At 48.2% G+C, this 17,202-nt stretch overlaps 1 protein-coding gene across 1 annotated transcript in view; it reads left to right on the plus strand.

Moving 5' to 3' along the window:
• Obscn (obscurin, cytoskeletal calmodulin and titin-interacting RhoGEF) overlaps nucleotides 1-17,202 on the plus strand; it is a 141,532-nt gene that overhangs the window by 12,124 nt on the left and 112,206 nt on the right. The window contains exons 9-13 of the mRNA XM_052757447.1: nucleotides 684-959; nucleotides 7,959-8,234; nucleotides 9,242-9,517; nucleotides 12,300-12,575; nucleotides 16,766-17,041. Of these exons, the coding sequence (XP_052613407.1) occupies nucleotides 684-959; nucleotides 7,959-8,234; nucleotides 9,242-9,517; nucleotides 12,300-12,575; nucleotides 16,766-17,041 (1,380 nt within the window). The remainder of the gene's footprint in view (nucleotides 1-683; nucleotides 960-7,958; nucleotides 8,235-9,241; nucleotides 9,518-12,299; nucleotides 12,576-16,765; nucleotides 17,042-17,202) is intronic.

The raw sequence follows: 17,202 nt of genomic DNA on the forward strand, positions 1-17,202 counted from the left end.
TTAGTTAACTTCCAGTCTCTGGATGGTCAGGAGTGACTTTCGTATTCACCGTGGGCTCTTTCCCCTTAGAGCCCACATAAGCTAGCTCCTGCATTAGTTCAGGCCTGCTGCCCTTTTCTAGATCCATCTTCCTGGATTCTTTGTGGAACACACGAGGATCTGTGGAGTGGTAGACACATGCTGTGCTGTGCTGTGCTGTGGTGTGTGTGTGTGTGTGTGTGTGTGTGTGTGTGTGTGTGTGTGCGCGCACATCCTGATGGTGCATGCTAGGCAAGTGATTTACTGCTGGGCTTCAGCCTTGTCCAAGCTGAAATCTTCTGTGTGAGAATTTCCCCCCTTGAATCTGATTTGTGGTTGCAGATGAAAAGGACCGAGCAGCTCATAGGGCAGTGCTTCACTTGCCAATAGTGAGTTACTGTTATAAAGTAATGTTCATTTGGTAGTCTTTCACCAATGATTCTGTCCTTCCTTACCTGCCCCTGAAGCAGTGGTGGGATGTGTGGATGAACTGTGGTTTTAGGCTGAGAGAGAGGTACAGGGCCTTTCTCTGAGTTCAGTGAGTACAGAGCCTGGAGGGTGTTCATCCTGCCCCCACCCGCCCCAGCAGCCTCATCCAGGCCCTTTCTCCATGTGACTTTCATGACTCAAACAGTTTCTGATTTTGTCTTACTGTCTATTCCCAGAGCCCAAGATGGTGTTTGCCAAGGAGCAGCAGACACGCAGCGAGGTGAAGGCAGAGGCGGGGGCCAGTGCCACACTGAGCTGCACGGTGGCCCAGGCTCAGACTGAGGTGACCTGGTTCAAGGATGGGAAGAAGCTGAGCTCTGGCTCGAAGGTTCAAGTGGAGGCCTCGGGCTGTGAGAGGAGGCTGGTGGTGCAGCAGGCGGGCAAGGCGGATGCCGGGGAGTACAGCTGTGAGGCTGGGGGACAGAAGGTCTCCTTCCGTCTGGACGTCACAGGTGGGTTTTCTTTTCTTTCTTCTTCTTCTTTTTTTAAAATGTTCTGTAGTGTGCATATTAGGCATTAGGATGAGACACTGCCTTGTGACCTATTTTCTCAGCTTCACCTATAGTCACTGTTAGCAATTGCTGATCACATTCGGACGCCTTGATTTTGTGAAGTGCATCTTATTTTTAAAAGATTTTGAACTTCGCAACAGTTCTATGAGGAAGAATCCTGACTGTTCCCATTTTAAGATGGGCATGGAGGAGCTTTGATTTGCTTAGCCGGAGAGTTGCAGAGCCAGGGTTTGGGTCAGGGTTAGTTTCCCCCTGAAGACCTCTGCCCACTGGTGTCCGCTGTAGTGCGTCTCCTGGTGTGTGGAGTCTCGAAATTTCTGTGTGTTTGAAAATACTGATTTTTGGCAGTTGTTCTGGTTGGTTTTGTGTCAGCTTGACATAAGCCAGTCATTGGGGCAGAAGGACTGTCAGCTGAGAAAATGTCCCCACACGACTGGCCTGTCGGCAGGTCTGTGGAGCCGTTTCTTAGTTAGTGATTGATGTGGGAGGACCCAGCTGACTGTGTGCAGTACCACTCCTGGGCAAGTGGTCCCGGGTGTGTAAGAAAGCAGGCTGGCATGGAAAACAGGTGCACAAGAAAATCCTCTTTGCCAACCCAGAACTGATGGTTGAGTTTGAGTTTTGACACACAGGACAGCTCACAGGGCCGGTTGTGGTGGTAATGAAGCCTGAAGATGAGGTTGGAGTTGACGATCCCTGGGGATGGATGGTGTTTCAGTGTCGAACTGGCATGTCCTACACACCGATTAGCATTCTGAGCGTGTTAGGGATGAATATGATATGAACTCCTCCTTAGGAGAAGGGGGGTGTCAGCAAGTGAGAGGCAGATCATTTTAAAATGGTTCCTCAAGTGAATTGTTTGAAGAAATTGCCAGAGATCCTCTGGTGGGGGAATTTTGAAGTTGTCCTGAGTGTGTGTCTTTAATTCAAAGAGTGATAAAAGAATTGTATGCTGATAACACAACTGATTAAAGATCTTTCTTTGAGAAAGGGTTATTTTCAGAAATCTTGAACTTGACCTCAATGGACAGTGAAGGAATCACTTGTGAAATCCATTAAATAATTTTGTCTGGGGCTGGAGAGATGACTCAGAGGTTAAGAGCACTGACTGCTCTTCCAGAGGTTCTGAGTTCAATTCCCAGCAACCACATGGTGGCTCACCACCATCTGTAATGAGATCTGGTGCCTCCTTCTGTCCTGCAGTCATACATGTTGTATACATAATAAATAAATAAATCTTAAAAAAATCCTTAAAAAAATTTTGTCTAGTTTTATACATTGAAAGAAAACCCTTTACACAGTTGAAGGAAAGAAAGGAGAAAGAAAGAATAAAAGAAAGAAAGGGGAGAGAGAGAGAGAGAGAGAGAGAGAGAGAGAGAGAGAGAGAGAGAGAGACGGAGGGAGGGAGGGAGGGAGGGAGGGAGAGAGAGAGAGAGAGAGAGAGAGAGAGAGAGAGAGAGAGAGAGAGAAACAGAAAACAGGCTGAGCAAGCCATGAAGAGTCCTTCCCTATGGCCTCTGCCTCAGTTCCTGCCTCAGCTTCCTGCCCTAAGTTTTTGCCCAGACTTCCCTTCCTGATGGACTGTGATCAGGACATGTAAGCTGAAATCAACCCTTTCCTCCTCAGATTGCTTCTGGTCACGGTGTCTTCTAGCAGTCGACACCCTGATTAAGGCAATACTGTTACAGTGAGGACCTCGTGTGGTTTGCTTGATATCGGGGACCAGAGCATCTTGAGCCTGTGGGTTTATGTCTCTCCTCTGTTGTGGGCATTCTTGGTCTTTGGCTCTTTTGTCCCATCTGTCCCTGCAAGGACCCCTGTTACTCTGGTAGACCCTTTCATGTTCTTATACCTGTTGTCATACACATGCTTCTTCCCACTCAATCACGATCCTCTCTCTGCTTTAGTTTGGATATTTTCTTTTGATCCATTTTCCAACTCACTAATCTTATGTTGTAGTACACGTAATGTCTGCCAATACCACTGGAAGGAGGTTTACTTTCAATTGTTGCATTTTTAAGCTTTATAATTTCTGTTTGATTTAACACACACACACACACACACACACACACACACACACACACACACACATTTTGGTGTCGAACCCAGGGCCCTTTACAACCTAATTACATCCTCTACCACTGAGCTCTGTCCTCAGTAACATCACCACATTTGGTTTTTCCTTCTCTCTAGGACTGTACCCTTGTCTGACATCTCTAATGAATGGTGTTGCTATTCTTGAAGGTGGAGCCCCATGACCTAACCATTCCCACTAGACCCCACCATTTCTGCACTTGGGGGTTTCTCATATCCATTTCTGTCCTGGTGTGCCAGATAATTTTTTTTAATCAACTTCCACACATTTTATGTTCAGACTGTTGATTATGATGCTGTCCCTTAGTCCCTTTATTTAGGGTGTACTAGGCTTTCTCTTTTGGGCCACCAACCAGCTCCCAAATCATGACGTGGAGACTTTTTTTTCCCCCCCGAGACAGGGTTTCTCTGTGTAGTTTTGGTGCCTGTCCTGGATCTCACTCTGTAGACCAGGCTGGCCTCGAACTCACAGAGATCCGCCTGGCTCTGCCTCCCGAGTGCTGGGATGAAAGGTGTGTGCCACCACCGCCCTGCTCGACATGGAGACTTTTTATTAGTTATGAATGCTCATCCTAGCTTAGGCTAGATTCTGGCTAGCTCTTTTAACTTAAATTAGCCTGCTTCTCTTTATCTACCTTTTGCCTTGGGACTTTTTACCTTTTTTTTTTTTTCTGTATGCCTTTCTTTTCCTGCTTCCCTGGAAGTCTCCCTCTTTTTCTCCCCCATTCTCTCCTCTTTTTTTTCTCTCTTCTGTAGAGTCCTCCTCCTGTTTATTCTCTTTGCCTGCCAGCTCCACCTACCTTTTCTCCTGCCTAGCTATTGGCTGTTCAGCTTTTTATTAAACCAATCAGGGGCCTTAGGCAGGCAAGGTGAAACAAATGCAACACACCTTTACATAATTAAACAAATGCAGCATAAAGAAATGTAACACATCATTACAATGTTAACAAAGGCAGCGTAAACAAATGTAACCCACCTTTACATGGTTAAATATTCCACAACAGCTGGGCAGGTGGGGAACACTTAGTATTGAAGCCATTCCATGTGTGTGTGTGTGTGTGTGTGTGTGTGTGTGTGTCTGCCTGCCTGTGTGTTGGCAGTTAGTGTGGATAGGGAGCCGAGATGCTCTTTTTGTTCATAGGTTTGGGTTCTATGGGGAGAGCTTGACCAGAGTTGCCTGGCTCTTATTTATCCAAGTTCTGGGCAAAGTCCCCCGAGGACTCCTGCAGCCACCCGTCAGCTCAGAGCGATTCTGCTGGTCTCTGCTCGGGTTTGGATGGCTGGCTTCTCATATAGGCACGTGTGCTGGTATTTGGTTCTTACTGGGTTGAGATGGTGAGACATTTACAGGGTGGCCCCAATGGGAGGTAGGGGCCACGGAACTTCATAAGTAGCTGAATGCAACGGGCCAGGTCTTGTGGGACTGGAATGGTTCCTATGAGAATGGGTTCTCCTGAGTGAGGGTGACACCTCTCATGTCCCTTTCCTTACTCTCCTGACACTGTGTTGCTCTCCTCCGTGGGTCCTCATTAGAGCAAAGCTGGTGCCAAGGATGTTTCCTTCAACCTTTCATGAACCGAACAAACCCGTTTTAGTTATGTATTTATTTTAGGGAAGTACCAGCCTCAGGCATTTTGTTCTAGCAACACACACTGACTCAGGTAGCCTTAGAAGCTCTTAGGCAGCTTCACAACTCATCAACCACAGAAGGCAAAGTGCTGGAGTGTAGGCCCTAGCCCCACACTATCTTGGTTCACTGGAGTTTTGACCGCATACATTTGATTTCTGACTATAGGAGATGTCAGCCACCTCACTGATTTTTTTCCTCTTTGCTTACATTTTGAACCCTCCCACCTCCTGTTTCTTATAGAAACCCTGTGCCTACTCTCAGGTCTGCGTTTCACTGTCACACTCTATCTAGCATGGAAAAGCAGGGGTGGGAGTAGGCCGGTGTGACAGACACCTTTCCCCGGCATTCTGTGTGCCACAGCTCAGGCAGGTGTGACAGACACCTTTCCCCGGCATTCTCTGTGCCACAGCTCAGGCTCCCACTGTCTTGCTCACACTTCCTACCCAGGGTGCAGATCTCTGGAATGTCAGTGTCCCACTTGTCTGGCTGTGTGTCCCTTAAACACCACTGCACACCAAGGTCTTCCCTCACCACCGAGTCTCGGTCACCTGCTTCCTCTGCCATGCCAACATTGATACCAACCTCATTTCATGGACCGGTGCACCCTCCTCTTCATGGTATAAGCTTGTGCCCCAGCCACGAGGTGAAGTGTGAGCCTCTGCTGCTCACTGCAGACCTCCCAGCTCTTGTTGCCCCTCAGGAGGCCCTCTGCTCACCTGGGCTATGGAAGTGATGACTAAATCAGTGAGTGCTCCCACAGCCTGGGGTTGGATTTTCCTTACATAACATTCGCCTGTAAAGGTTTTGTGCTAATGGAAAAAAATTACAGCATTTCCTATGTAAATTGCCTTAATTAAATATTCATTTAAAATTTAATGTAACTAAATGGCTTTTCTAATTTAAGACCAAATCAAGTTTATTTATTTAGTTAGTTAGTTAGGTTTTTGTTTTTTTGTTTTTTTTTTTGAGACAGGGTTTCTTTGTGTAGCTTTAGAGCCTGTCCTGGAACTTGCTCTGTAGACCAGGCTGGCGTGCGTCACCACTGCCTGGCTGGACAAATCAAATTAAAGCATCTTATAGATGCAGAAAAGAGCAGAATCATGGACGTTGGTGCTATATGACATAGGTTTTCACTAGAGATGGATGAAACATACATAGTTTAAGAACATGGATGATGTCAGGAGTGGGGGTGGAGATGGAGAACTTGTTAATTGTGCAATATCCCTGAAAGCCGGAGAACCCTTTGTGCTGATTTCCATCACCAAAGATGTAGCCAAGGATGTTCTTAAGACATTTAACTTTTTGTTTATGTGTATGCCTGTATACGGGTCTGTGCATATGAGTGCAGGTGGTCCAGGAGGCCAGACATGTGGATCCCCTGCAGCTGGAGTTACAGGCAGTTGTTAGTCACCCAACATGGGTGTATTAGTTACTTTTCTACCTCTATGATAAAACACCATGACCGAGACAAACTTACAAAAGAAAGCATTTAATTGGTCCATCATGGTGGGGTAGTGTGGCAGCAAGCAGCCAGCATGTTGGCTGGAACAGCTCAGAGCTTACCCCTTGATCTTCAAGCAGGAGGCAAAGTGAGAGAGACACGCTGGGAATGTGGGAGCTACACCTCTCCTCCAGCAAGGCCAAACCTCCTAATCCTTCCCAAAGTCCTTCCACCAACTGGGGACCAAGTTTTCAATCCTACGGGGGCCATTCTCAATCAACCACCACAGTGGGCGCGAGGAACTGAACTCCAGTCCTCTGTAAGAGTAGATTGAGTTCCTGACCATTGAGCCACCCAAGTATGTTTGTAGCTGCTTTATTGATTGTATCTCCAGATGAACAACCCAAATGAACCGTAAGAAGGAACAGAAAAGTTATCCAGTTATGGTGTTTATGCAACACAACCCTATGGAGCAGCTTGAAGGAACAAGCTTCTTTTTTTAAAAGACAGGGTCTCACTATGTAGTCCAGGCTGGCCCGGAACTCACTGTGTGGTCCAGGCTGGCCCAGAACTCACTGTATAGTCCAGGCTGGCCTGGAACTCACAGAGTTCCACCTGCCTCTGCCTCCCAAGTAAAAGTTGTGTTCCACAATGCTTGGCTTAAATGAACAAATGATATGTAGCATGGATGGGTCCTTCAGATAAGCCAAATGAAAGCACCCAAACCCACCAGAATATAATATAATAAATGTGATGAAGAATTTGTTGTTGGGTGATTTTCCCATTGTGTGGGTACCACAGAGGGCAGTCACACAAACGGAGACAGCTGTGAAGTTGCTGGGCAATACTACCTTAAGAGACCGTTATTGTAATCTTGGGGTCCATCACTGAGTAGAGCATCGCTATGGAGCATGTAACTGGCCTAAAGGGTGTGAAGTCAGAGGCCAGGCAGAAGTAACTGGTAGTGACAGAAATCAGAGTATTGGCCGTGTGTGTGTGTGTGTGTGTGTGTGTGTGTGTGTGTGTGTGTGCACGCCTGTGTGTGTGCCTGTGTGTGTATGTGTTGTGTGGGTACACCTGTGTGTGTGCCTATTTGTGTATGCCTGTGTGTATGTGTTTGTTGTGTGTGAGCCTCTGTGTGTGTTATGTGTATGCCCGTGTGTGTGCACATCTGTGGTATGTATATGTGTTTGTGTTGTGTGTATGTCTGTGTGTGTATGTGTGTGTGTGTGTGTGTGTGTGTGTGTGTGTGTGTGTGTGTGTGTGTGTGTGTCTGCCTGCCTGTGTGTTGGCAGTTAGTGTGGATATGGAGCCGAGATGCTCTTTTTGTTCATAGGTTTGGGTTCTATGGGGAGAGGTACATTTGGAGTTCACTGAACGGAACAGGCGCTTGTGCATACTTTATGTGTGGATAAAACCAGCAGAGACTGGAGGCTATAGTCCACAGAGCACACAGTGTGCCAGCTCTGGATACATCACTGAGCAATGGGATCTGCCACTAACATGGCAGAGACAGTAAACATAGGTAGAGAGCTAGAATACCCCAGCCTCTTTCCTCTGGCCTTGAAATTGCTCTTGAGTCAGGATAACTTCCAAATGTACACTTGAGTCACTGAGACAGAAGAAACTGTATCTGTGAAGACATGTGTAACATCTCACTGGACACCTGATGTCCATGACCCCAAGGACACAATTTATGGAACCCTGGAGAATCAGTGTCTGTGAAATAGGTAACATATTGTATCTCTCACCGTGTGCCTCTCCTTGTCCCCAGAGCCCAAGGTGGTGTTTGCCAAGGAACAGCAGACACGCAGTGAGGTGAAGGCAGAGGCGGGGGCCAGTGCCACACTGAGCTGCACAGTGGCCCAGGCCCAGAATGAGGTGACCTGGTTCAAGGATGGGAAGAAGCTGAGCTCTGGCTCGAAGGTTCGAGTGGAGGCCTCGGGCTGTGAGAGGAGGCTGGTGGTGCAGCAGGCGGGCAAGGCAGATGCCGGAGAGTACAGCTGTGAGGCCGGGGGACAGAAGGTCTCCTTCCGTCTGGATGTCACAGGTGAATGCCAGGGTTGTGCTCAATGGGGTTATCCCAGGACATAGCTAGGTATCTTGGGATGGTATTCCCTGAGTCCTTAGACCTCAGTGTGTGTCTTCGGCTCTGTCCAGGGACTTTTAGGTCTGACACCATGGGGAGGTCAAAGCAGGCTGGCTGAGCCAATCTTGGGGAGTTTCCCTGGTGACACCAACCTGGAGTGATGAGCTTGCATAGTGAACATAGGCGTGGTTGGGGTCTAGTCTGTTGGCTGTGGGGGGCGGATCCCAACAGCTGCAGAGCAAGTCCTGCAGATGGCAGGAGAGTCTTCTGTCTGTCCATTGCTACTTACTGGACCTCAGGGTTCGGAGAGCCCTTCTTGTCCCTGTCATTCCCATGTGACCACGAATGTGTGTCCAACCCTGTCCACCCTGTCCTTGAGTTTGGGAAAAGGTGACACTCCATGTGGCCACTCTTTCCTGCTTGCCTCTACTGTATTCCACTGTCTTGAACCCCCTCTCAGCTGTGGTCCAGGAAGATGTGGAGATTGAGCTTGGAGAATCTAGCTTGGAGATTGAGGTGGCCATCCCTCCAACTGTGCCTCCTCCTGCTGTCTGTGGTCTCTTCATGTAGGACTGGGAAGCCATGAACGGTCTGAAGTTTCTGGGGGACCTGAGGCAGGGAAGATTAGAGTCCTATCCTTAAAGGTCAGGATAGGTATTGTTAAGGGATGCTCGCTGTGATGGCCTTAAGGGCTACAGTGGCTCACCAGCCAGCAGACATCAGAGTGGGCCTAGAGGTTCTTGGGGCAGTGACAAGATCCTGCATACCCCAGCCTTCCACATTTGAAGCTTCAGCTCATGCAGCCTGGGCCACACGTGGCACAGAACCTTGTTTACGATCCATGATGATCTGTCAATTATGGACAGTGTTGCCTTGGCAAAGACTGGGCTCTGATGAGCCCCAGGCCCTGCAGAAGGGTTATGTCTAGTCTGGAGTCTTTGACCCAGTGTGTTTCTATCTGTTCCCAGAGCCCAAGGTGGTGTTTGCTAAGGAGCAGCAGGCACACAGCGAGGTGAAGGCAGAGGCGGGGGCCAGTACCACACTGAGCTGCACGGTGGCCCAGGCTCAGACTGAGGTGACCTGGTTCAAGGATGGGAAGAAGCTGAGCTCTGGCTCGAAGGTTCGAGTGGAGGCCTCGGGCTGTGAGAGGAGGCTGGTGGTGCAGCAGGTGGGCAAGGCGGATGCCGGGGAGTACAGCTGTGAGGCCGGGGGACAGAAGCTCTCCTTCCGTCTGGACGTCACAGGTGGGTGTTCATATATCAAGGTTGCTTGTTTGCAGGTGACAGGAGATTGGTTGATGACCTGGATGATCCCAGTGGTTTTCTTGTTAGAAAAACTCTCTGCACGTGTTCCATCCTTCTCAGTCAAAGTACTCACTTCATGCTGTGTGTGTGTGAGAGAGAGGAAGGGACTTGGGTCCCACAGTCCTCCTGGAGGGCACAATCCCAGTGACCTAAGATCTCCCACTAGATCCCTACATACTAAAGTTTCCACCACCTCCCAACGGCACAGTCTGGGGACCAGGCCTCTAATACGTGGGCCTTTGGCGACATTTCTGATTCAAACAGCACACCCAAAGCAAAGCAAGGAGTCTTTGCTGCACCACGTGTCAGACTATGCTAAAATCATGTACTGAAGGCATGGGTGTCTCAGTGCAGGGATAGGCAACAGACTGAAGGAGCAGAGGACAGAGCTCAGGTTGGACTTTCACAGCAATGGGTTCCCCATTCCCCACCCCACCTACATCTCTCCTCTTCCCCCTGGGACTCAAGGAAGGGCTGCCGACAGAATGATTGTTTCATGAAGGATTTTGGACCACTTACCATACTGAAGAAACGGTGGACCAGTAATCACCACATACAAAGCCAACACTAGTTGAGTTCCAGACTTGGAATAGAAAGGGAAACTCAGAACCCTCTAGGTGACATGCAGGTATTTCTGCGTCTCCACTTAAGGACTGAATTCATTACTTTTAACCAACATATAACGATCATACAGAGTGAAAATGACGTGCAGTGTGGAATCTGATAACATGTCTATGATGTGCATTGATTAAACTTGGGCAGTGAGCATTTCCAGTTCCTTCGATGTTTATGTTGGAAACTTTGAAATTCCTCTCATGTAGTTATCATGAAGTACTTAACTAGTTCTCTACTGTACAGGAGAACACTAGAATTTATGGAATGAATATATGTGCCAATAGAATAAATGTACACTTCTGAAACATACACACACACACACACACACACACACACACACACACACACACTCACTCACTCACACATGTACAATGCTGGAATACAGAGCTCTGTGCATGCTAGGCACAGCTCTGCTGCTGAGTCACCCCAGTGCCCAGGAACAAGGGAAGAAACACAGCGACCACCATAAGACACTTATGAATACTTGGACATTGAAAACTGTGAGTTAGGTCTGGTGAGATGGTTCAGCAGGTGCAGATGAGCTGGCTGAGCAAGCCTCATGGCCTGAGTTCAGTCCCTGGAGCCCACGTAAATGTGTACCTGACAAGTTGTCCTCTGGCCTCTGCCTGAAAGCTGTGGTGTGTGCTGCCGTCCTGCCCATGTTACACCCAACAATAATATTAACTAAAAATTAAAAGACCCCAGCGATTCAGAAGACAAACATCATAACAAGGGAGGTGTCTGAGTGTGTTATTATAGTCCTGTAGTGTGGAACACGTACAGAGATCCTGCAGTGAGCGCCTGGAAGAAAGCTCTATGGAAAATTGGGCAGAAAATTGGCAGGAAAGGACACCAGAAAGGAGGGATGGGTGTGTGTCAAATTGTGGCAGTTACTCTTTTTACCCTGAGTAACACTCCATGGGTTTAATTACTCGCTGTCATCCATGGTTCTAAAATGTATGGAAAATTCCAGAAATGAGAAATTCTTCAGATGGGTTGCAAAGGTATCACGACACTTCTGTTCAGCTGGTCCTTATTTTAATTAATAATGGTCTAGAGTATGGGCTTTTGTTACACTATGTTTCTTTAAGTTTTCCTTTTTTTTTTTTTTTTTTTTTTTTTTTTTTTTTTGGTTTTTCGAGACAGGGTTTCTCTGTGTAGCTTTGCACCTTTCCTGGAAAGTTTTCCATTTTTATAACTAGTAGTTATGTTTTTTTTGAGTGGGAAGGGATTTGAGACAGACTCTTTCTACATAGCCTTGGCTGTCCTGGAACTTGCTTTATAGACCAGGCCAATCTTGAACTCACAGAGATCCACCTGCCTCTGCCTCTCCAGTGCTGGGATTAAAGGTGTGCATACCCACCTTTTTTTTTTTTTCTCTTGAGACAGGGTCTCATTATGCTGCCTTAACTGGCCTGCCTGGAACTTGCTATGTAGACCAGGCTAACTTCAAACTCACAGAGGTCTGTCTGCTTTTCTCTGCCTCCTCAATGCTAAGATTGTAGCCATGCACCACCAAACCTGCTTATGAGTTTTTCTTTTCTTTCTTTCTTTCTTTCTTTCTTTCTTTCTTTCTTTCTTTCTTTCTTTCTTTCTTTCTTTCTTTCTTCCTTCCTTCCTTCCTTCCTTCCTTCCTTCCTTCCTTCCTTCCTTCCTTCCTTTCTTTCTTTTTTGAGACAGGATTTCTTTGTGTAGTGTTGGTGCCTGTCCTGGATCTTGCTTTGTAGACCAGGCTGGCCTCAAACTCACAGAGATCCGCCTGGCTCTGCCTCCTGAGTGGCATTAGCCACCACCACCCAGCGGCTTATGAGTTTGGTACTATGCCTAACTTTTTAACTAAACTTTCTCAGGCCCTCCAGGAAAAACATACACAGTATTTGGTGCTATCTGCATCTGAGGCACCTACTGCAGGTCTTGGAATGTGTTCTGGATGGATAAGGGAGCATGACTTTCCCTGTGTTTGGAGGCCCTGGGGTTTCTCCTGAGCACAGAGAGTGCAGGGCCTGGATGGCATTCTGCCCTCCAGCTGAGCCATCCAGGGTCTTTCCCATTGTGACCTTGCTGATCTAGACAGTGCCTCTGACTTTGTGTCCCCATTTGTCCCCAGAGCCCAAGGTGGTGTTTGCTAAGGAGCAGCAGGCTCGAAATGAGGTGAAGTCAGAGGCGGGGGCCAGTGCCACACTGAGCTGTGAGGTGGCCCAGGCCCAGACTGAGGTGACCTGGTTCAAGGATGGGAAGAAGCTGAGCTCTAGCTCGAAGGTTCGAGTGGAGGCCTCGGGCTGTGAGAGGAGGCTGGTGGTGCAGCAGGCGGGCAAGGTGGATGCCGGGGAGTACAGCTGTGAGGCCGGGGGACAGAAGGTCTCCTTCCGTCTGGATGTCACAGGTGGGTGTTGAGATGCCAGTTTGTCTTGTGTAGAGGTGATGACTGATCAGATGTGTGGCTGACCACTAGGTCCTTCCTGTTACACGTTCTCTATTACCATCTTCTGGCTTCCCAAATGCCATCTTATATCTGTGTGCTCAGTGAGGCAAAACAGGCAGGCACAGGCCCTTCTCACACACCTTGAGTGGTGTCCATGTGGTGATCCTTCGCTGTATGTTCCAAGAGCCTGCCCAGTGTCTTTTGGTTGGTTCTGTTGGAATCAGTTGGTTCTTGGTTGTAAGGTGACCATGTGACCTTCACCTGGGAGAGTGATTTTCCTTGGATTGGAGGCACTGGACACTTGCAGGTTCTCTTCCAGAGCTATGCGTGGTTCTCCATGGCCAGAGCCGCCCACTAACTCAGGCTAAGGACAAGCCACAGGCCAGATACTTGGTCACACCTGTAACTGTCTCAAGACTGTCTTGGTATTCTCAGCTTTTGGTTTCTCGTGATCCCCTTCACTCCTTTCCCAGGGATTTGGAAGCTGGCCTCCTACACACCTGTCTGTAGGAGAATGCCTGCTGGTGGATGGTTGCACAGCTCTTGTGTCGGGTACAGAGTGGAGACTGATCAATGTGCTTCAGTGTACACTTGTCAGGGTGGAATGGTCTTTTCAATCATGTCCTGTGTTCCTGTTGTTTTCCACCAGAACATTCTCATCATCAGCCCTTGGAAGCTGACGTACAAAGCTGGTGTGGAGAAGCGTTGATATGGTGTACTGCCATGTTGCTGTGCGATCTGCCACTGACCAGAGTGCTGTGAAAAAACTCAGCATGTCCCTGGGGACTGGGAGTCCCTGGGCCTCTGGCTGGTTGCATAGAGATGGCTTAAAACACACGCATTTTCCTTTTGTTCAGACCCTTAATGCTGTGTCCTTATAGGCTGCCCCTCTGCTTTTGGCCTGTAGGTTTCTGTTGTGTCCTTGGTGTCCTTCAGAGTTAGTTCCAGGACCGCAGTGCAGATGCAAAATCCTCAGATGTGCTGGTCCTTTATGTAAAATGTTGGTGCATTCAAATCTAACCAGCACACATGCTCTGTACATTTTCTTCTTTTTAGATGTATTTCACTTTTTAAAATTTGTGTGTGTGTGTGTGTGTGTGTGTGTGTGTGTGTGTGTGTGTGTGTGTGTGTGTGTGAGTGCAGGTGCCTGCAGAGACCAGAAGTGGACACTAGATCCCCTGGAGCTGGGGTTACAGGTGGTTGTGAGCTGCCCAAACTCAGGTCCTTTGGAAGAGTAGCAAGCTTAACTGCCGAGTCACCGCTCCAGGCCCATCTATACAGTAAAAAACAAACAAACAAAACAACACCCTCCCACCTCAAAACACGCCATATTTATTTATTTCATGTATATGGAGGTTTTACCCGCATATATGTATGTGTACCATGTGCGTGCCTGGTGCCCATGGAGTTCAGAAGAAATCATCAGATCGATCCCCTGGAGCTGGTAGTTGTGAGTCACCATGTGGCTGCTGGAGCCAAACCTGAGTCCTCCGCAAGAGCGGCCAGTGCGTTTAACTGCAGAGTCATCAGAACCCTTTCCCTCTGTACATCTCAACTCATGTCCTGGTGGATTGTGCTCAGTATAACGTCAGTGCTGCCAGTTGCCCCTCTGTATTAATTGAGGACTAATAACAAGAAGGAAGCCTGTGGGCCCCACAGATGCAGTTCTGCCCCATCTCCATATTTTCTGTCTATTTGCTGTTGTTGAATCTGTGATACAGAGGGCCAATCACACCATCAATTATGAGCTCGGACAACTGTCAAAAAACCCTGCTGTTTCTTTGTGAGACATTATTTGAAGAGATTATGACAACTAATTTTATGGTTTAAAACTGGTAAATTGGGGGCTGGGGATATGGCTCAGTTGTTAGGAGCACTGGCTGCTCTTCCAGAGAATCCGGGTTCAATTCCCAGCACCCACATGGCAGCTCACAACTGTTTGTAACTCCAGTTCCAGGGGATCCGATACCTTCATACGGGGATACATGCAGGCAAAAACCACCAAATGCACATGAAATAAAGGTAAATATTTGTAAAAAACTGGCAAATTGTGACAATTTGGCTAATTCCTAGAAAGTCATGTCAAAACTGAAAAAAAGAAATTGAAAACTCAAACAACTCTGTAAGCTTTAGCTGAATTTCCATTCAGGCAGTTTAAGAACCGTTTTTTAGGGGGCGGGGCATGCAGCCAGCAGGAACAACATTCCAGAAGTTCTAGAAACAAACTGTTCTTTACTTACAGAAGTTCTCTTGGGAAACAGGATGATGAAAGATGGATCATTTTATGGAAACAACGTGACATGGAAACACACCTTACAGGAAAAATATGCAAAACTCAAAGGTCACGTACACATCAAGGCCAGGATAGGAATGCCTGGTAGAAAAATGCTCTGTAGCAGTTGAAGACTGGGGAAAGGGAAGCCTGGCGTGAGGCGTTGGCTCCACACAAGGCACAGAAGCTCAGGGCACCAAAAGGGAAATGCACAGAGAGCTCAGGCAGTGCAGAATAAAAGTGTTTCCTGACGTTTACTGTCTTTGGGCTAGTGAGATGGCTGAGGGGATGAAGCTGTCTCTGCCAAGCCGGCGGATCTGAATCCCGGGACCCACACGGTGGGAAGAGAGAACCAATCCTGCAAGTTGCTCTCTGGTCACACTCATGGCATGGCACGCGCGCGCGCACACACACACACACACACATACACACACACACACACACTATTCATAAAAAAATTCAATTATCATCTCATATCCTGAAAAAATCTTCAATAAAATTCAGCATGAATTCTTTACAGAAACCAACAGGCGCCGCCCCCCTTAACTATGAAAACCAGAACTACAGGAAACAGCAGCTAACAGCCCACTTTAGGCGAGGGATTTACCTTTGAAATGGCAACAAGAAAAGCCAGGGTAAGACAGCAGGAGTGGGACTTCCAGTCACCAGTTAAGAAAGTCCCTAAGGTAAGCGTTGGGGTGGGAGCCTTGGGAAGGATCGCCTTGCACAGCAACCCAGCACGCAGGAGACACCGCTCCATCCACACACTGCCTCGAAGGTTTGTGGGGTTCTACGGTACTCACAGCAACTGCGGAAGCATCCGTTTTCCAATCTGATGCCCAAGAAATGACATTTGGAGCCCAGGGAGGAAATGGTCAGATGTTTTTGAAGGACTGTGATGAACATCTGGAGAAACCACAGAGGACTTAATTTCATTCCTAAGTCAGAATCCAAACATATTTAATGATTTTGAGTGTGATGACGCCCAGCACACCGATTGCAGAGGCCTCGTGTTCTCTTGAAGATAAACAGCTGAGAACATCGGCTTCATGAGCTCAACCCTCATCGTAAGTCAACAGTGAGAAGGACGGTGGGCCCAAGTGTGCCGATGGAAGAGTAGGGCAGCATGAAATGCCTTCTGTACCAGCTCTTGGCCGGTGGCCATTGTAGGCCCTGTGCCTCCTTTCCTGAGTGTGACGCATAGAGACAGGACCACCTTCCCCACATTTGGAAAATGTGTTAGCCCTGGAAGTCTCGCCTAAAGCATTCATTGCAGTAAACAGTGCATTGGGTGACAACCTCAGAGAAAGCCAGTATGACTGACGGCTGAGTGTGCCAGGGCTTTGCGATATGAGTGACTCCGTAGCCAGTACATGGATACATGGCCTACAAAGAACCAGTAGATGTGTTGCTTCGTGAAAATACTTGATTTAACCGGAAAACACACAAAAGTGAGAAATTGAAGCACACAGATGGGGAGAATATGTACAATACGTGTAGCTGGTAAGACTCCAGTACTCAAATACGTACAGAGCTCCTAAAATCTGAAGATAGACCATACAGGTATAAACGGGATCAGCCTGGAACAATGAACCACTGAAGAGCAAATGCAGGGGTTGAAACATCAGGTCTCCACGACCGCGCTGCTGCGGTAGCCTTTGAAGGGGCAGTCTCCAGAGTAGTTCTTACAAGAGAGACAGGATGTGTGTGTGTGGTCTGGTTCTGTGCTGAGAGGCACCGGGGCTTCTAGGCAGAGTGCGTGTGGAGTCTGGATGATGCTCTGCCTTCCAGTGGTACCACTACCATCAGGTTTCCCCCCTGTGTGGCCTTCCTGACCTAGACAGTGCCTCTGACCCTGTGTGCCCTTGTTTGTCTCCAGAGCCCAAGGTGGTGTTTGCCAAGGAGCAGCAGACACACAGCCAGGTGAAGGCAGAGGCGGGGGCCAGTGCCACACTGAGCTGCACGGTGGCCCAGGCCCAGACTGAGGTGACCTGGTTCAAGGATGGGAAGAAGCTGAGCTCTGGCTCGAAGGTTCGAGTGGAGGCCTCGGGCTGTGAGAGGAGGCTGGTGGTGCAGCAGGCGGGCAAGGCGGATGCCGGGGAGTACAGCTGTGAGGCCGGGGGACAGAGGGTCTCCTTCCGTCTGGATGTGCCAGGTACCTATTTGGCCTTATGGGATAGTGGAGAGGGGCCTGATTTATCATTTTGTATTAGCCTTTTATATTTGCCCTTTACATTAGCCTTCATCTCTCACATTTCCCATCCTTCCTCCTTTCCTGCAGCTAGGCTGGAGAGGAATACAGAGGTGGAAGAGGGG

The sequence above is a fragment of the Peromyscus californicus genome, unplaced genomic scaffold (genome assembly GCF_007827085.1).
Source record: "Peromyscus californicus insignis strain IS unplaced genomic scaffold, ASM782708v3 Scaffold_3__1_contigs__length_106647218, whole genome shotgun sequence".
NCBI classification, from domain to species: Eukaryota; Metazoa; Chordata; class Mammalia; order Rodentia; family Cricetidae; genus Peromyscus; species Peromyscus californicus.